Source organism: Schistocerca nitens, chromosome 6 (genome assembly GCF_023898315.1).
Source record: "Schistocerca nitens isolate TAMUIC-IGC-003100 chromosome 6, iqSchNite1.1, whole genome shotgun sequence".
In the NCBI taxonomy this organism is placed as follows: domain Eukaryota; kingdom Metazoa; phylum Arthropoda; class Insecta; order Orthoptera; family Acrididae; genus Schistocerca; species Schistocerca nitens.
Genome location: NC_064619.1, coordinates 420,891,833 through 420,912,748, shown reverse-complemented (window position 1 = coordinate 420,912,748; position 20,916 = coordinate 420,891,833). Strand labels below are relative to the sequence as shown.

General features: G+C 38.7%; 1 protein-coding gene across 1 annotated transcript in view; it reads right to left on the bottom strand.

Annotated features, from left to right (window-relative positions):
- LOC126263744 (lysosomal acid glucosylceramidase-like) overlaps positions 1 to 20,916 on the bottom strand; it is a 229,193-nt gene that overhangs the window by 76,684 nt on the left and 131,593 nt on the right. The window contains exon 8 of the mRNA XM_049960927.1: positions 8,819 to 8,963. Coding sequence (XP_049816884.1) covers positions 8,819 to 8,963 — 145 coding nt within the window. The remainder of the gene's footprint in view (positions 1 to 8,818; positions 8,964 to 20,916) is intronic.

Genomic DNA, 20,916 nt, shown 5'->3' with positions numbered 1-20,916 from the left:
CTAAGTAAATAGCAAGCAATTCACGGTCAAAAGCACTCCATTTTTGCTGCTGTCGAGTCAGGTTTTTAGAGAAAAATGCGAGCTGCTGCCATCTGCCATCAACTTCTTGCTGTAGCGCTGCACCCACTGCTGTTTGGCTCACATCAACCATGAGCGCTAAAGGAGCGCTCAATCTTGGATGTCCCAGTAGTGTTGCCCGAGAAAGACATTTCTTTAAGTCATGGAAAGCTGCTTCAGCATCTGGACTCCATGGAATTTTACGATTTCCTGTTGTATTTTTACCTGCAAGTAACGTTGTGAGTGGCTCTTGGGCGGCAGCTAATTTAGGTAAGTGACGTCTGTAATAGTTGAGCATGCCTAAAAATCTGCTAAGTCCTTTGTAAGTTGTGGGAAGGGGCATCTGTTGTACTGCTTCAACCCGCTCAGGCAAAGGTGACAGGCCTGCTGCTGAAACCAAATATCCCAGGAACTTAACCTCGCGTTTTCCAAACATGCACTTTGTTTCGTTAATAATTATGCCATACTCTGTCAGACGGCGGAAAAGCTGCAGCAGATGTTTGACATGCTGATATACAGAACCAGAGAATACTAAAATGTCGCCCATATAACAAAATACGAATGGTAATTCTCGAAGCACCTCATGCATGAATCTTTGCCATGTTTGGGCAGTGTTTCTGAGGCCAAATGGCATAAAATTGTACTCAAACAAACCGAATGGTGTGATAACTGCTGTTTTTTTAATGTCAGATGGAGCCATGGGAATCTGGGAAAATGCTTTGGCACAATCAATCACACTAAATATTTTGGCATTGCTAATTGTACTGTTAAAATCAGTCACATTGGGTACTGGGTAGCGGTCGGGAATTGTGCGGGCATTGAGCGTCCTGTAGTCTCCACATACTTTCCATGAATTGTCTTTTTTATGGACCATGTGAATTGGAGATGCCCATGAACTATCAGACCTACTTACAATACCTGTTTTTAGAAGTCTGTCGAACTCAGCTCGCGCCGCGAGCAGCTTCTCTGGAGGCAGACGCTGCGGGTGGAAGGCAACGGGTTGACCTTGTGTCGTGCTGATGTGGTGTTGAGTATTGTGTCTGCATTTCCTGGTTGTGTTGATGGGTTTGGTAAGTGCTGGAAAGTCTTGAAGCAGTTTACGAAAAAGTGATTCCTCTGACAGTGCTCTGATATTGCCTACAGTATACGAATCGTTACGACTGTCGGGTGTCTTCTTGCATGACGCCCATGTGTGCGCCCCGCTTAGTTGCGGGAACGAAATCGTATCACAATATCCCGATGTGGATGACGCGGTAGAGGAGCCGGAAATCTTTGTGCAGAAAGATACGGGCACATCGCACTGCACTTGAACCGACGTGGAAGACGCAGTAGGCAATATCCCTTCTGTGGGAACTGTCACCAAACTACGGTTAACCAGGTCGGGCATAAGTCGGTAGTTCCGTAAAAAGTACGCTCCAATTATAGGACTCGGCACATCAGCAACCACAAAAGTCCATTTTGGATGGAAGTTGGAATTCAGATGTAATGCCAACTGTTTTTCACCATAGGTAGATATTCTGGAATTGTTTGCCGCAGTCAGCACATGTTGCATTGTTGTCGTGAGTATATCACCTCTCTTTCTTGGATAAACACTGACTTCTGAACCTGTGTCAATCAGAAACTTCTCACCTGAAGAGAGGTCCAACACGAACAATCGGTGTGATTGGTTGACTGCAGATACCGTGGCGTTTTCACCTCTTTGAATCACGCTATGACTTGGGCGCCTATGTTGTTGTTGACGAACGTTAGCGCCCTTTAATGCCCGCCTTTTAAGTTTGGGTAGCTGCAGGGTTGAATACATTGACGGGCAGTGTTACCGAAGCGTCTGTGGTATCAGCACCATTGATCTGTCAAATCCTGTTGGATAGCATTTCTTCGTCTTTTCCAACTGCGACTTCGTAGCTGCTGGTGGTGTGAAGTTACTTGCACGTTGAGTTTTGCCACTTGTGCTGCCAGTTGCTGTATGGTGGGTTCGGTCGATGAGCACTGCTGTTGGGAAGTATTATTGCATGTTCCTGGCTCACTGACGTCAGAGTCCATCACACTACACGTTCTTGGGCCTCTATCCTGGCTGTAGTTGAATTCGGAACATGCAGAAACTTCGGTTAAGGTGTTTGCGATGGTGTCTGCCTTTTTTGCTAAGACTTGCAATGGTAAGTCTGTTTCTGCTGCAATGACGGCACGGATGTTGGCAGGAAGTTTACGAAGCCATATTAGACGTAAAGACTCTTCAGGTAGGAGTTCCGGGCCGGCTAATGTACGAAAGGCTTTGAGTACTTGTGATGGAGTCTTGTCGCCCAAATCTTCGTATGCGAAAATTTTTTGTAGTCACAAATCTGGTGACAACGATTAATGCTGTATGAGAGCTTCCTTTAGCACAAAGTAATTTTGTTGCGACAAGGTTTCTTCTACTTGCTCTATCACTTCTAAATTTAGATGTGAAACCACTATATTAAATTAGTCAATGCTGTTAGACACCCCACGCTGCCGAAATACGCATTCAGCCTGCGTAAACCAAAGCTGGGGGCGCGTCGGCCAGAACGCGGAAAGCTTAACATTTCCGTGTCACGCGTAGGTACTCCCATCTTTTGCGTTAACATCTGTCGTTCCGTTTTGTGGCAAATCAAAGGGCGTGGACCGTGATCCTTGGTCGAACAGACTGTAGTCTTCAATCTTGATTCCAATGATCCATGCTTTTGTCTCTGAATTCATTATTCTCGTCGGTATATATATTTTCTTTATGCTTCTGCTACGATTTTTCGGGGTCACCACTATGGGAGCCTTCATATTTTATGAAGTAACAGCTTTTTCATGAGATGAGAAAACATTTTATTTTCCAAGCACAGATCAAAAACTAACAAGAATAAACAACTCATAACCAAGCCGACTACGGCAAAGATAAATATTTATCAGCTGCAGCTTTCACCCGCTGTTTTTGGCGCAGTGGATAAATGACATCGCCACACACTGGAAAGCAACAAGCTTATGTAAGCAGCAGAACTCATATCTCAATTTCACAGAGGGCCACAGTTTGGACGTGTTCGGGCAATTTTGAAAATGTGTTTTTCATGGGCGTCTTCATGTGACACCTATATCCTACAGTGTGACAACTATATCCCCAGATTATTTTTGTTCAACATGAAGTTTACTTTCACTGTACATTCTCTAGGTTCACATTTCTGCACCCCTGCCATTATTCCTTTCTGTAGTGGCAACTTAACAGTGCTCTCAGTTTTAACTTGCCAGAAACAGTACTTTTACAGTAACTACTATAGTAACAATGAAACATATAAACTGTTGTAATTGAGTAATATAAGACTTCACAGAACAAATTGAAGTTCCTTCTTATAACAGTGTGAATCTTATAATAACTGCACAAAAATCAATCTCAGTGCCCAGATGGATATGTGCAGAGTGTCCATAACTAAAGTTGCAGTTACAAAATGCTGTAGAAAGAGAACCACTGCCCAGAACAAAGTCAAATTTGAACAGTATATTATTGGCTTAAGAGGAAATGTCATGGAACAAAATGAAAACTCAATGATAATTTTACCAATAGATTCTGCTCTAAGTGTCTTAATGAAAATGAGGTCAGGTAAAAGTGGCAGATGAATAACAAAATGACAGCTATGGCTTCATGCCCCCCATGAACCATGGGCCTTGCCATTGGTGGGGAGGCTTGCGTGCCTCAGTGATACAGATGGCCATTCCGTAGGTGCAACCACAACGGCGGGGTACCTGTTGAGAGGCCAGACAAACATGTGGTTCCTGAAGAGGGGCAGCAGCCTTTTCAGTAGTTGCAGGGGCAACAGTCTGGATGATTGACTGATCTGGCCTTGTAACATTAACCAAAACAGCCTTGCTGTGCTAGTACTGCGAACGGCTGAAAGCAAGGAGAAACTACAGCCGTAATTTTTCCCGAGGACATGCAGCTTTACTGTATGATTAAATGATGATGGCGTCCTCTTGGGTAAAATATTCCGGAGGTAAAATAGTCCCCCATTCGGATCTCCGGGCGGGGACTACTCAGGAGGACGTCGTTATCAGGAGAAAGAAAACTGGCGTTCTACGGATCGGAGCATGGAATGTCAGCTCCCTTAATCGGGCAGGTAGGTTAGAAAATTTAAAAAGGGAAATGTTTAGCTTAAAGTTAGATATAGTGGGAATTAGTGAAGTTCGGTGGCAGGAGGAACAAGACTTTTGGTCAGGTGATTACAGGGTTATAAATACATAATCAAATAGGGGTAATGCAGGAGTAGGTTTAATAATGAATAAAAAAATAGGAGTGTGGGTTAGCTACTACAAACAGCATAGTGAACGCATTATTGTGGCTAAGATAGACACAAAGCCCATGCCTACTACAGTAGTACAAGTTTATATGCCAACTAGCTCTGCAGATGATGAAGAAATTGATGAAGTGTATGACGAGATAAAAGAAATTATTCAGGTAGTGGAGGGAGACGAAAATTTAATAGTCATGGGTGACTGGAATTCAAGCATAGGAAAAGGGAGAGAAGGAAACATAGTAGGTGAATATGGATTGGGGTGAAGAAATGAAAGAGGAAGCCGCCTTGTAGAATTTTGCAAAGAGCATAACTTAATCATAGCTAATACTTGGTTCAAGAATCATAAAAGAAGGTTGTATACCTGGAAGTATCCTGGAGATACTAAAAGGTATCAGACAGATTATATAATGGTAAGACAGAGATTTAGGAACCAGGTTTTAAATTGTAAGACATTTCCAGGGGCAGATGTGGATTCTGACCACAATCTATTGGTTATGAACTGCAGATTGAAACTGAAGAAACTGCAAAAAGGTGGGAATTTAAGGAGATGGGACCTGGATAAACTGAAAGAACGAGAGGTTGTAGAGAGTTTCAGGGAGAGCATAAGGGAACAATTGAGAGGAATGGTGGAAAGAAATACAGTAGAAGAAGAAAGGGTAGCTCTGAGGGATGAAGTAGTGAAGGCAGCAGACAATCAAGTAGGTAAAAAGACGAGGGCTAATAGAAATCCTTGGGTAACAGAAGAAATATTGAATTTAATTGATGAAAGGAGAAAATATAAAAATGCAGTAAATGAAGCAGGCAAAAAGGAATACAAACGTCTCAAAAATTAGATCGACAGGAAGTGCAAAATGGCTAAGCAGGGATGGCTAGAGGACAAATGTAAGGATGTAGAGGCTTATCTCACTAGGGGTAAGATAGATACTGCCTACAGGAAAATTAAAGAGACCTTTGGAGAGAAGAGAACCACTTGTATGAATATCAAGAGCTCAGATGGCAACCCAGTTCTAAGCAAAGAAGGGAAGGCAGAAAGGTGGAAGGACTATATAGAGGGTTTATACAAGGGCGAAGTACTTGAGGACAATATTATGGAAATGGAAGAGGATGTAGATGAAGACGAAATGGGAGATAAGATACTGCGTGAAGAGTTTGACAGAGCACTGAAAGACCTGAGTCGAAACAAGGCCCCGGGAGTAGACAACATTCCATTAGAACTACTGATGGCCTTGGGAGAGCCAGTCATGACAAAACTCTACCATCTGGTGAGCAAGATGTATGAGACAGGCAAAATTCCCTCAGACTTCAAGAAGAATATAATAATCCCAATCCCAAAGAAAGCAGGTGTTGACAGATGTGAAAATTACGGAACTATCAGTTTAATAAGTCACAGCTGCAAAATACTAACGCAAATTCTTTACAGACGAATGGAAAAACTGGTAGAAGCGGACCTCGGGGAAGATCAGTATGGATTCTGTAGAAATGTTGGAACACGTGAGGCAATACTAACCTTACGACTTATCTTAGAAGAAAGATTAAGGAAAGGCAAACCTACGTTTCTAGCATTTGTAGACTTAGAGAAAGCTTTTGACAATGTTAACTGGAATACTCTCTTTCAAATTCTGAAGGTGGCAGGGGTAAAATACAGGGAGCGAAAGGCTATTTACAATTTGTTAAACCAGATGGCAGTTATAAGAGTCGAGGGGCATGAAAGGGAAGCAGTGGTTGGCAAAGGAGTGAGACAGGGTTGTAGCCTCTCCCCGATGTTATTCAATCTGTATATTGAGCAAGCAGTAAAGGAAACAAAAGAAAAATTCGGAGTAGGTATTAAAATTCTTGGAGAAGAAGTAAAAACTTTGAGGTTCGCCGATGACATTGTAATTCTGTCAGAGACAGCAAAGGACTTGGAAGAGCAGTTGAACGGAATGGACAGTGTCTTGAAAGGAGGATATAAGATGAACATCAACAAAAGCAAAACGAGGATCATGGAATGTAGTCAAATTAAATCAGATGATGCTGAGGGAATTAGATTAGGAAATGAAACACTTAAAGTAGTAAAGGAGTTTTGCTATTCAGGGAGTAAAATAACTGATGATGGTCGAAGTAAAGAGGATATAAAATGTAGACTGTCAATGGCAAGCAAATCGTTTCTGAAGAAGAGAAATTTGTTAACATCGAGTATAGATTTAAGTGTCAGGAAGTCGTTTCTGAAAGTATTTGTATGGAGTGTAGCCATGTATGGAAGTGAAACATGGACGATAACTAGTGTGGACAAGAAGAGAATAGAAGAATGCTGAAGATAAGGTGGGTAGATCACGTAACTAATGAGGTGGTATTGAATAGGATTGGGGAGAAGAGAAGTTTGTGGCACAACATGACTAGAAGAAGGGATTGGTTAGTAGGACATGTTTTGAGGCATCAAGGGATCACAAATTTAGCATTGGAGGGCAGTGTGGAGGGTAAAAATCGTAGAGGGAGACCAAGAGATGAATACACTAAGCAGATTCAGAAGGATGTAGGTTGCAGTAGGTACTGGGAGATGAAGAAGCTTGCACAGGATAGAGTAGCATGAAGAGCTGCATCAAACCAGTCTCAGGACTGAAGACCACAACAACAACAACATGGCTTCAATTGCACATTATAACATCCATACTGTTCAATGTACAGGACTGCACAAGACTGGCAGTCAACAGTTGTGGCACTATTAGTAAAGTAATCCCATCGACCATGGTGAGATCATACAACATTGGATAGGAAAAATTGGTTTTTAATTCCAGAAGTTTCATGGTTTTTAATTGTCCTGATCCCAAAAACCACATAATAAGCAAAATGCCATCAGGTTTTAACTGTCCTTGGGCCAAAAAACTGCATAAAAAGTAAATGTCATGAGACTGGCACAAGAGATGTTCAATATCTAATGCACCATTTTCTGCCACAAGTTGAAATCAAGAAACAGCATGTTCCACAACAGATCAGAGTGCCTTGGGGGGTCACATTCAGAATGTGTTGCACCATATATGCCTTCAGTTCAATTATGTTCTTAATTGGAGCACTGAACACAACTTCTTTCAGATAATTCCACAGCCATTAGTTACGCAGATTAAGATCAGGTGACCTGGGCAGCCAGGCTGTAGGGAAATGACAGCTGATAATTCCAGCATTTCCAAAATATCTTTGCAGCAGCTGCATCAGGGGCTGTGAAATGTGTGGAGGAGCACAGTCTTGCATAAAAATGATCCTACCCACACGTCCATGCTGTTGAACATCTGGAATGACATTGGTGTGCACAAGGCTCTCATAACATTTATTGATGACAACACAGACTTACATAGTCCACTTCCACATGAGCAAAAAATTCCAAAGTGAACATCACTCTTGCTGGCGGGCCAGCAGGAAGTGACTCTTGAACATCGCTGATTTTGTATGGATAGCAATGGAGGATGTTTCATAAGATTCTATGCACTGTGCTCACAGGCATGTCTATCAGCTGAACATACGATAATCAACCATTTGATTTTAAGAACATGACTGAAGCTGAAGCCTTACCACTTGCAATTTTTAGACAAATGACAAAGTAAGACACTTTAAATTCTCAGCACAGTTACAACAGCTTATGGAAGAGTATGGGTTTTGTGAGAAACTCATCTTCAATCATGTAGCCATGGCTCTCTCTCTCTCTCTCTCTCTCTCTCTCTCTCTCTTTTTAAGTGGCTCAGTGAAAGGGCACAAGGAACAATATGATCTTGGGGACAGAAAATCCCCACACTGTCATGAAGCACATTCAAGACTCACCAAAAGTTAATGTGTTCCATGCAGTCTCTCGGTTAAAAGTATAAAGTCCCCTTTTCTTCTGTGAAAATACTGTTACAGGACATGTGTTACTGGACATGTTGGAAAATTGCCTCATCTCACAACTGGAAACTGACAGTGTGGACTTCACCAATGACATGGTGCTCCACCCCACATACAACATGATGTCTGTGAATTCTTAAAATGGGAAATCGAGAAACTGGTGGATCATTTGTGGTGTGGTGTGATTGATCATCAGCAGTTCTTGTCATGGCCTCCATGCTCTCATTTAGGAATGTTTTAAATGAAAGAACGATGGCACAATCTACTTTATATATCAATATCAAAGAATCAGATATACTTGAAACATCACACATGAAACATTTCTCTCTAAAAAAAGAAATGGAAGGAGAAATGATAACACAAGAATATTTCTCTAAAACAGTTTTTCTGGTCATTTTCAATATGAGGCATTATATAAACGTACTAATACTGAAGAAATCCTTGCAGATGTTTGTAGACATCTTTGTTTCATGATAACAAATGAATTGCTAGTGTATTAACATCAAAATATATTTTAACATAGGTATTCCCTGCATTAGGTACCAAGACAGTTGTTTATATACATGGAAAAATGAAATTCATTAGCAACTATTGGTGTTTAAGTAAGGCACTTATCCATGACTCACCAATGCTAGCCTCTGTTGATATAATGAATTTGGTTGGGTATTTCTTCTGTGTTTCAGTTAGTATCTGAGCTGGAGATATTTTATCATAGTACCAATGGACAGCAATACCATCAACATATTTTTGCATCCTTTTATCATCCATAATCTGCAATTTAAAAAAAAAAAGTCCAATTAGAATTAAATAATATTAAATGATAATGCCAACTTGGAATGAAATGATTGATATGAGCTCGATAACCACAATAAAAATTGGGATATATTACAAAAATATCACAGTGGCAATATTGTTCACGATAATACTGGTCTGATTTTACAGTTCAAAACATGTGTTATCACTGCACATTTAAAAACTTTCATTACCTGTTTAGCATCATTCAATGTTCTCACTAATCTAGTGTACTGATAAATTCCTTCTCATTCATAATTATGATTTCATCATCCTAATTTTTAACTTCCAGTATTTAACTTTTTCTTTCCATTACAATGGGAGTCTTATTAAAACTTCAGTAATTTATTGCTGCCTGTGATTATTGTCTTCATTCACAACCAATGTGGCATACTCATTTAGTTATGAAGTGTGAAAGTAATTACAGTAAAATAGGAAATTAATTGTTGATCTAGGCAATTACAAATAATAATTTCTTTATTCAGGCAATAAAGAGCAAACAAAGACAACAAAAAGTATTCAGATAGTGGCAGATAAACTTAATTTGTCATGAACCGGAAGGCTGATTTGAACATCACAGTGCTTTAGCAGGTTTTATCCTATAGGAAGTTGAATGCTTGTTTCCTCTGTCCTGAAAATAGTCCAACCTTTTGAGTTATATGCAAACCTGTAATTTGACATTGGGTCTAGATCATTACATATCTTGTTTTTTTTTTTCATACATGTAAATTAATGATGGTCATATTAACTGCTGGAAAAATCAGACCAAACAGTGAATTAAAATGATATAAACATTTTTCTAAGTTGCTTTCATAGACACCACTTTACAGAATGTTTTCCACAGTGGAAAACAGGCAACCTGCATGAACACTATAAAATAAATATAAATTTAAACAGCCTTCTGATGATGAACCTGTTGGCTTCAAAGTGATAATAGCACTACTTGTTCTTAATAAATAAAATTTTTAACAGTGACTATTTGCTGTTTTTACTTTATTGTATGCATTACTTGCCATGTTTCACATTCCTGCATGTGTTCATTCATAAGGAGTTTCACAGATAATGCTGAATGATTGAACGAGTCGCTAGATAATAAAGGAGACATAGCTGAGTGAAATAATAAGTAATACAGAAATAAAGAAAGGAACTATGAATCTGAAAAGAAAGAAACAATAATAGGAGTTGATCAATAGAAATAAATGATGCAAATTGCCACTGCTGTCAGCCATCATTCCCCAACTTTCCCTCTCGTTCCCCAACTTTTTTTTTCCCTCACCCAGTGTGGACGCTCAGTCATGTGCAGAAAATTATTGGAATATGTCATCTACTGAATGCTGACATACTGTGTTACCTTGATAGACTTAACAGGGTAATTGAGGAGACAATGCTCACTGACCTTACTACTAGATTATTTGATGAATTATGTGAATGAGAGTGTTAAGTATGTATGGAATGGTTTAATTACTCAGATCAGTTGTCAGAATGTTTAAGTTTTCGTACAAGTGAGTTGGTCCAGTGAGCTACCCAGATTAGCCCTCAAGTTGGGGCACCAGTTTTTATAACAAGATTGGGCATGAGGCGTACTCTGTAATCATGTAAAGAATAGCTTCTTTATGTCACAAAGGTAAACCAGTACGAGCAAAATCAGTTTACACTTAGTTTAATAAAATGAGGACAAAATATACTTAATTGTATGGGCTGAATCATTGTTTAAATAAACAATAATAAAATAAACTTTCATTATATCACTGTTGCTGCATAGAAGAGTTATCCCACAGTAATGACCCACTTGGAGCAAAAACAGCATAGTTGAATCAGATCCCAGCTAACCACTTACCCAATTACTAAATAACCAGTAGGCAACTGCCTCATTGTGGGACTGTGACACTAGCTCAGAATCTATGTCACTTTCTTGCACAGATCTGCCTATTTTACATTTCCCCTGCTCACTTGGACATACGTCAGTAGAACTTATTACCGTGTTATTAGAAGCAATAACAAAGAAATAGGTATGGACTCAACAATTGTAAAACAGCAATGGAATGGAACAAGGTAAGGTTACTTGTGGTTGGTGCACTTTATACATAGGCATGCCCACTCAAGGGTTAAGGGTCTACATGGTTTCTCCTAAACTGGTTATGATGAATGACAGAATGGTGTCTGCAAAGGGGAATGGCCTGTTTCCTTCCTCATCCTCCCTGAATCCAAGCTCATTCTTTGTTGTTGATTTTGTTGTCAACAGGAGGTTACACTGTAATCTTCCTTCCTTCCTTTTTAAGCATTTCTGTGTCACAGACAACTAAAATGGTTAAGTAGAAGTGATGCAAACAGTAACTTCTTTAAAATAAGATAGCTGCAGGATGAGGGACACCATCAATTGGGTAAAAGTGTCAGAAAGTAAATGGGTTACATTTTATAGAATCACATTGAGGCATTTTGGCTGCTGCTGCCCTACCCAAGAAATATTATCCAGATCCCTAACATATTACTGTTTGGCCTGGTGATCTAACAGGAAATGCATACCTGGAAACCTAGACATCATAGGATCAAATACCAGCCAGACCTCAGATTTTTTTTCTTTTCTTTTCTTGCAGGAAGCTCTCAGTTGTATCTGTTTACAATGAACCTGTGTTAATTGGTTTTGTCCTGGACTGCGATTTGGACTTCGTTGTTACACCTACTACTGTTCAGCTAGCACACTGACTTGCCTGTCTGCCAAATGCAGAACTGTCTTTACTCAGTGTTCTACCAATTGTGTTTTCAGTGGACAAACTAACAGCACATTGGTGTAGCAAGATTATGCTCCATACTGAAGTCTTTCCCAGCTGAACCAACAAACAGTATTCTCCAGCACTGTCATGCAAGTTATTTAACAAACTTTCAGAATACGTAATGACCATGAGATATCCACCTCTAGAAGTCTTTTGTCTTAGTATTTGCAGAAGTGTCAGGGTCTGTCACTTTCTGAGACTTAATTGTAGATAAGTTGGATGTGAAGAAGCAGACAGCAGTGGTGGCAATAATGTTTTGGAACTGCAACACACCCCGTACCAGAATAGAATTTGTCAGCTTGTTTTGGACAGTGTTTCAACCATGATGAACCAGAAATTTTTCAAGCTCTGGAAAAAATAGCATGAACAGCAACGCAATCTCATGCAGAAGCTGAAGGATACTGATCCCACATGTCTACAGTTGCTTCCAACAATTCCATTTCTTCATTGAAGCTCAAGTGCACTGGAAAGTGTACCAAAAGCATTTAACATAATAAATATTAATCAAACATTTCTCTTATACACAAATCTAGAGCTATATTATCTTGTGAAAAAATTGGTCCCTTTATCCGACACATCAGTCCTGCTCCTCACCATCATTCACTTGCTTTTAAGTGAACATTTTGCTACAAAAATGCTCATTTGGAGTTCCCTCAACATTGGAAGGCACCATCACACAGTTAACAGTCATGAATCATGGATCTGCAGCTACTGAGAGGAAAATGCCAGTTTACATGTTCTGGTGAAAAATCTTAAGCATAATCATTAATATGTGATGTGGTAATTAGATTATCACCAGACAGTGAAGTGTGTTCTCAGGCATTATGGCAGTCCATTCCTTCTTTAGCTGAAGGTTTGGATATTGCTATGGCTTCCAAGATTTCTCAAGAAGCTCAGGCATCCACATTGATGACTGTGAGATATCAGAATTGCCATCTCAACTGGGAACTGTGGTGGGGCCTAGTTTGTTTGATGGTGACATTTCACAAATGTCATGTAATGCATGTGACTCCCACTTGAGTGAACAGTACTCAAATCCAGTGCCACAATGGTTTTTCCACCCAGCTTTTGCAAACAGTTTGCAGACTGCCCAGCTGGACTGCTTTTCTTTTCATACTAGATGAAGCTGACAACATTATTATGATGCCAGTGTCATATAACTGATGTTTGGCAGAGCTGGCCATACTATCAGCAGTCAAATGCATTGATGCAAAGAAACGACATCACAGAATTGAGAGCAGCACCACATCATCTTACACTGTCAGAAATGGTTTTTGGTTTTCCCATTCTATTCCTCTTCAGTACTGGGCTCTTGGTCTCAATTATTAATCAGCCTACATATCTTCAGTTGGGGTCTCCACCTTTAAAATCAGTGTCAGCTAAGGTATAGGCTTACACTCATCATGAAATTCAACGATAGACCAGATAGTTCTGAAACTGACGTATAAGCTAGTGATCAGAACCATTCCTTTCTTTGTAATAGCAAAAACCTTAGGTGAAAATATTTTTGCCATTGGTGTGTATACAGCCTTTGGATTTTCTATCCAGTATTCAGTCCAAGATTCAGAATACTGTTCCATGCACAGAAGTGGATTATTTGTGTCTCTAATGTGTACTCTTGTTTTCTCAAGGCCTGGCAATGGCTTATAATCTTTCTGCTCACATTACATTAAAAGAGTTGGTAGTTACAAAATTTTTTAAGCTCGCCTAATAACAAAAGCCTTCTGGGATTATGTGAAAGTAGAACTGGATCACTTAAGAGAGGAGTTAAAAGTGTTGTCATAATTCCTTACAGCTGCAGGATGACACATTTAGTTACTGTTCACAAATCTAATGTGTGTTATGCCTTTGTGGGGCCTGGTGGTATGTTATGCCTTTATGGGAACTTCAAAAATACAGTATACAGTCAGATGATTGCAGTCTCATGCCTTCTTCCACATTCTATTGAGCTATTTTCCAAATTGGCAGGGTTCAGCAGTTCTCTCAGATCACTACTTCAAAAGCTTATTGTCAACTTCCTTTGCGTGAGCCTTTCCTAGCAATTCTTGTATTAAATACTCCAGATGCTCTCTGAAAATAACAGATTGCCTTTCGGTGTTGCTAGCATGTCAATAATTTTCCAGAAATTTTTAGAACAAACTATTGCCAGCATTCCTCAATGAATCACCTATCGGGATGATATAGTGGTCAAAGGATGGACTTAGCAGGGGAACATGTAAAATCTATGGAGAGTATTTTTTAGTCCTTTTGCAAGACAGTTTAAACTGTAACTCATTAAAATGCTCCTCCTTACAGCCTTTATATATATAGGATATATCCTTAGCCATGGTGGCTTTAAATTGACATCAGAGAATGTGGCAGCCATTTTCATGTTCCTATACCAAAGAATGTGCCTGTTTTATGCCTCAAATTTCAATGATAGCTAAACCATTGAATTTATTGCATAGAAAACAGGTCCTTTTCGAGCAGTCAATGGTTAATCACCAAGCATTTCGTACATTGAAGAAATGTTTCCAAAGTGGTCCTTGTCTGACCCTGTATCAGCTTCATTTAGGTCCAGTGTGGGGCACAGACATGTTACTCTATGGTGTCATGACCATTCTATCACATAAGCACCCAGATGGTTCAATATGGCTTAACAAATTTGCCTCTAAGACGCTCATCAAGATCCAAGAAAATTATTCCCAAATAGAGAAGGAGGCATCTTTGGTATCCAGAAGTTCCACACTTTGCTATATAGCAAATGAATTTCATATGGTCACAGATCATAAGTCATTTGTTGTCCGTATTTGGTCCTATGTCAAGGTTGCCTGAACAGATACCTCAGAGGTTACAATAGCGGGCTGTTTTCTTGTCAGATTACTGTATCAGTATTCCATTCATTATCACAAATGAGCACAGTACACAAATGCAGATGCACTTTTCCAGTTCTATACAGGTTGCCATGAGGAATTTGATAAACAAGTGACTGTTTGCTTCCACACTGATTCACATCTGGAACAGCTGGGGAAGAGATTTCCATCAATTCCAGATATGTTGCAGTGACCACATATAAGGACAGACTTTTAAAACAGATTTTCCAGTTCAGCCAGCTGGCCACAGGCCCTGCATTGTGCAGCCAACCCAGAATTTCATTGTTTCTTTTCATGATGCCATGTCCTTCATCTTTGCAAATGTGTGTTGGTTTTGAATAAAGATGAACAACAATGTTGAGCAGTGATTCTGAAGATTCTGTACTCCCACGTATTGTGACTCCTGCATCAGTTCCACTGTGGCATTTGCAGAATAAAGAACCTGGTCCAGCGACAAGTGTGCTGGCCACAGGCTGATGAAGATATAGCCAATATTGTCATATGCAGCAACCTGCACTGTCTCAAGCCCACCAGCCATGCCCATGCTTATCTAGCTGTGGCGTCCAGTATGTGCACACTTTGTGGATTTGTTCAATGGGGCCATGTGATTGATTTTAATAGGCACACATTCATTTCCCAGATGTCATCAAAATACAACAGACCATGATGGAGAATACCACTAATGCTCTGGCCTGTGTTTCTTTCTGTTGAAAGAGCCCCATGAACTGCAGTCACTGATATTGGAGTGCAGTTTGGTTCTGTTGGCTTTCAACAGTTTGGATCTGGTATGGAATCAAACATATTACTGCATCTCCATTTTATGCTGTAGCTAATGGCATGGCTGAACATTTACTGGAAATATTTAAAAAAAATAAAAGATGGAAAAAATATAAAGACCCAAACCTCCCAATTCTGCACAGGTTTCCTTCTTATCCTATTAACGGGCAACACTGATCCATGATCCCAGCACAACTCTTGCATGGACAGATGTTCTTTTCTGGGTACAAACATATTGATGTATGCCTGGATGGATACGCTGTTCAGCCACAGCCCGGTAAGGCTATCAGCTACTGCCGGTGGCCACACATCAAGGAATCTTTCACCAGTGCTGGAGACACCTCTATTTGCACCATCCAGGATAAGCTCAGCCACCAGATCTGCCACACTGCTGGGGCAGCCCAGCTCATCCACTCCCACAACAAACAACAACAGAAATGGGGTTCAGTTATAACAATACAGCCTTCCCCAAAATTCATATGAAATTTCTGATTCCACCTTCTTTTTGTATGCATCCAGATAGTTATCGGACAATTCAGTGCTTAGTAAGGCCTTGTATGTGTGTCTTTATATTTATATATCATTCTCTCCAATTTGTTAAAAAGCTTGATATTCATTGCGAAGGCGTATGGAATGTTCTACAGGAACATATATTGTCATCATTATCGAGAGATTGTTGTCGTACAAATGCTGGATTGAATGTGTAATAAAGAAATTGAAGGGATACATATATGGCAGAAAATATTAAAATTCTGTGGAAGAGTTGGCAAAGGTGACTGGCACCTCAAATTACCATAATTACAATTGAGTAATGGGTTAACACAAAGAACCTCATTATCTTGAGAAAAGGCTTGAAAGTTATTAGCAAGCAATGTATTTTCATTTGTTATTTATTTTTATGTCTTCCTCTGCAATTAATAGTCCTTGTAATTACATTTCTAATTAACTCTCCAATTGTTTACATCCCACAGTTTTGCAATTTCAGAATTTGAGGCTGTATTTGTAACTTTCTTGTATGCAGTCAGATAAAGCAGAAGATTTGTGATACCATTACATGTTAGTAACCAAATCCAAACTGTAATTAATTATGTAACTAAAATAATATGAGAGACATTATTGTAATTAAAGTTCAGAATGCTTTTCTTATGGAAAACCAAAGATATTACTAGAAAAGATTGTTATTGAAATATTATATTTTATACCTTATTTGGCTGTAACATCAGTTTCTTTACATTTAGTAAATTTTAATTGTAACATTTAAATTATACAAAATTAATAATGGAACATTTTGTGAGCAGTTGTTAAAATTCTATATAATGGAAAGCAGGGAGGCTGTGAGTCAGTCAGTTGTTATTGTTGAGTCTGCTTGAGAGTCTGTTTGTCAAAGAGATCAGTGATATCTGTGAAGTGCTTTGTTTAAACATGTTGAGAATGCAGTTCTGTTGTCAATAAATAATGAGAAGTTGCAAATTTATTTTATTTCATCAAAATGAACTCCAGAAAAAAAGTTAAGTGACTGTTTCAGGTGAACATATGACAAATGTCAGGCATAAATTGTCTTGAAAAATTTTGTGTTATGGATGCACAAAACAAATGGATGTTGCCACATGGAAAGAGTTGGTGTGGATAAAAAGGACCAAATTATTGGACAGCACCACAACGGTCAGACAAATAACAGTTTATTTTCTTAATTAGTGTTTTTGTGAAAGTGACAAACATTTTTGTGTGAGAAGTTTTTATATTTTGAAATTTACTATAGCCAATAACGACAAGGTAAAAATGAGTGAGGAACCAATGGAAAACACTTCAGACCTAAGAGCAAGTATCACTGAACTGTCGCCCAATAGTAATCAAAGTGTAGATTGAAGCTTTCGTGGAGAGGGTACCAGTGAAAATGTCACCACGAGTACTCCAATTGTGCAGGGAAGAGTAGGCAGAGATGATTTGTTAATGTTATTAATGCAGCATATGAAAGAATCTAAGGAACAGACGGGAAAGATTAGGCAAGAAGTGAAGAAACAGATGGGACTGATAAGGAAGGATACTAGTAAGATAAGGCAAATCCAGGATGGTTTGGCAGCACTAAAAATTACTGTTCAGCCAGGGCAGGGTGAACTCAATACTCGTGTAGGAGCGGTAGAAGGAAGGTTAGAGATAATAGAAACTAACTTCACACAAGAGTTGTCCAAAAACGAGGAGAGATTGAAAAATTAGATGAACATGTCGAAGTAGAAAATTAGAAACTGAAGGTAGAGGTTGGCCAGACTAGGAGAACTTTAGAAGAAAAAGTAGAATCTTACAAAAGGAACTCTGAGTCAAAACTTACAGACATTACTAATAAAATAAGTAATGTAGAACTGAAGTGTGATGAAAAAATAGATTTGTGTAAAAATAACATTGTACATTTAAGTAAGAAAATTGTAGAATTACAAGAGGGTGTAGCTCAAAGAAATTTTGTCAGGATCATTAAATCATTAATTGTGTATGGGGTGGCATACCTTCAAAATGCTTTCCAGGAGATGGGAAATTGCATCCTGTTGATTTTTTACAGTATTGTCAAGATAATTTTAGCAATGAAATGACCAATGTTAAAATTAAATTTCTTAAGAGATTTTTGGATGAAGGAGCAATCTCATGGGCCAATCAGAATTTTATTCTACCATGTCATATGATGAATTTGAGAGAAAGTTTTTAAATAAGTTTTGATCAGAATCTGAGCAAGCTAGGATTGAAAGTGAGTTTTTGAATGGTCAAATGTATAGGGAAGGCGATGGCAGTTTGCAGTGTTTTTGTGAAAACCAATTGAGGAAATTAGTACACCTAGACAAACCTTTTGATGAACTAATACAAATAGATGCCTTAAAAAGGAGATTACTGAAAAGAGTACAGTATGAGTTGATTTCTGGACCAAACAACTCAGTAGATCAGTTCTTGAGATATGTAGATAAGTTGGATAGAGCCTTTGAGAGAAATGAGAGGTTAAGTAATGGCAGATTTGGCAATCAACCATCTGGGGGAGAGGGGGGGGGGGCAGTGGAGTGACAATGAAGATCAGAATAATAATAGTGGTTACAATAGAAATGAGAACAGATGAATGAACCATAGTAATGGAAATGGAAACAGAGTGCTTGACAACAGGGAGAGACCTCAGGAGAAAGGCAACAACAATTAGATAATCACCAATCAAGATGAGACAATTTAAACTGATGGCTGCTTCATTGGGAGCCTGTCAGTTTGGGGTGATAAATAAGTACTGAAATCAGGCTAAACACCACTGGCCTAGAGACATAAAAAATAATTACAGAAGACAGAATAATCAAAGATATTGGAGTGGAAATGACAGAACTAATGTAAGAAGAGCACATCAGATTGGCAAATTACAGTATGACAGTAAATTCTGGAAAAGCCTGAATGAAAGTGTTGAAGATAGAAGTAATAGCATCTGTAAGAAGTTCCATTAGAGGAGGAAACTATTTCAAGTCTATATAATCAATGTGGCAAAGAAGTTTGTGAAGAAAATGTTGGTTCTTATGGTAATCTTGATGAGTTTGGATTAAGTAAATTAATGGAGGAAGAATCTATCACTGTTAATCACTTAAGTGATGATACTTGAACTGGTGTACTTGTCAACAATTCTGGTGATCATTGTAAAGATGTTGTAGAAGTCTAGTACTGGAGATGATAGCATGTGTGGTAATGTTGATATTGAAAGTGTCAGTAGTAACGAAAAATGGGAGGAAAAATTAGATGGCATGGTTTATATGAAGGTGAAAGAAGATTTAATTAATGGTGAAGAAGATGATGTCAGTAGTATTTGTGAAGAATATGAGAACCAGATTGTACCAATGGAAACTGGGAAGGTATTATCAGATAAGGAACATGTGGACAGACATTATGATTTAGATGTGATGCTAGAAGCTTTATGGGATACTTACAAGGGTTATAGTGACAGCGACAGATTAAAAAGGGTCATCGAGGTTATTTGTGAAGAATTGCATTCCAACTGGGAAGGTAAAAGCAATAAACAGGCTTACAGTGAGATCAGTTCTGGTAAAAGTAAACAATATGTGAAAGAGGGACATGACATCAAGCAATCATCTGATGTAGCTCTAAGCAAAATTCAGACAAGTAAGAGAAATTGTGCAGAAAAAAATGGTGTAAACAACTTGGACTTTAGAGAGAGTGAGGGCGATTTGTTGCATGAAGGTGAGGAAAGCACGAAGGAAAAAGTTTTAGGTTGCCCGTATATATGTATAAAAGTTGCAAATTATGAGGAGTTTGCCTCTTAGACACAGGTAGTCATGTCTGTGCCATTTCTGAAAAATTTAGAGCCCAGATAAGACATAGTGCTGACTTTGAAGAATATCCTGTTATTGGAATCAAAATTAAGGGAGAAACTGGTAGGCACAGCAAAGTTATAAACAAGCAAGCCTTAATATCTTTCACAATTAATGATGTACAGTATAATCAAGGTGTTTTGTTGTACTTGACCTCATTGAAAACATTTTGTTCAGAATGAATTGGATACAAGGAGTAAATGCACTGGAATAACAATAAGTTAAAACTGACCAACCAAAAGACAGATGTAACACATGTGACTAAACTAATTATCCAAAACTGCCTAGAGAACAATTTTCAGGTAAGAAGAGTGATTTTTGCAAATGAGAAGATTGACATTAACAAGGAAGACAATGAAGAAGCATGCAGTGAAGACAAGTATGCTGAATGAGTGGCCACCAAACTAAAGGAAGCTGGGAGTCTAGACAAAGAACAGGCAGATCAATTAGGTAGTTTGTTGTGGGAATACAAAGATGTGTTTAATGAGAAACCTGGAAAAGTGAAAAACTTTGAATGTAGACTTAAACTAAAATCTCATGAACCAATTTTCATTAAACCCCATGGAATTCCCATACCAAAAAGAAAAGCTGTAGAGAAAGAACTACAAAAGATGGGAGAGTGGGAAGTAATCGAAAGGTGCAAAAGCACATACAGTAACCTGTTGGTGGTAGTTTCCAAATGTGATGGTGGAGTAAGACTTGTGCTCAATTCAAGACATTTAAACAAATACCTTGAGAGGGAAACTGATCACCCTGATAATATAGACGAGTTATTACAGAAGTTTGAACATACAAAGTACATGTCTAGCTTAGACTTAACAGCTGGTTTCCATTAGGTACCGTTGGAGATTCAGTCTAGAAAATATACCACATTTTTGTATGAAGGAAGTTGTTATTGCTATTGTGCTGTACCATATGGCGTTAATGTATCAGCTGCAGAATTTATCAAAACATTGGATTTTGTTCTAGGAAAAGAACTATTAAGCAAAATAATCCTTTATGTTGAAGACATGCTTGTTACAGGAAATTGGGAAGAACATATACGTTTGTTGGGTGAAGTGTGTTACAGATTGAGAGAGGGAGAGGTGTCATTAAAACTAGACAAGTGCAAATCTGGAGTTAAACAGCTCAAACTTTTAGGCCATACCATCTCAGAACAAGTAATCTTGCCTGATGAAGAAAAACTTGAAGCCAT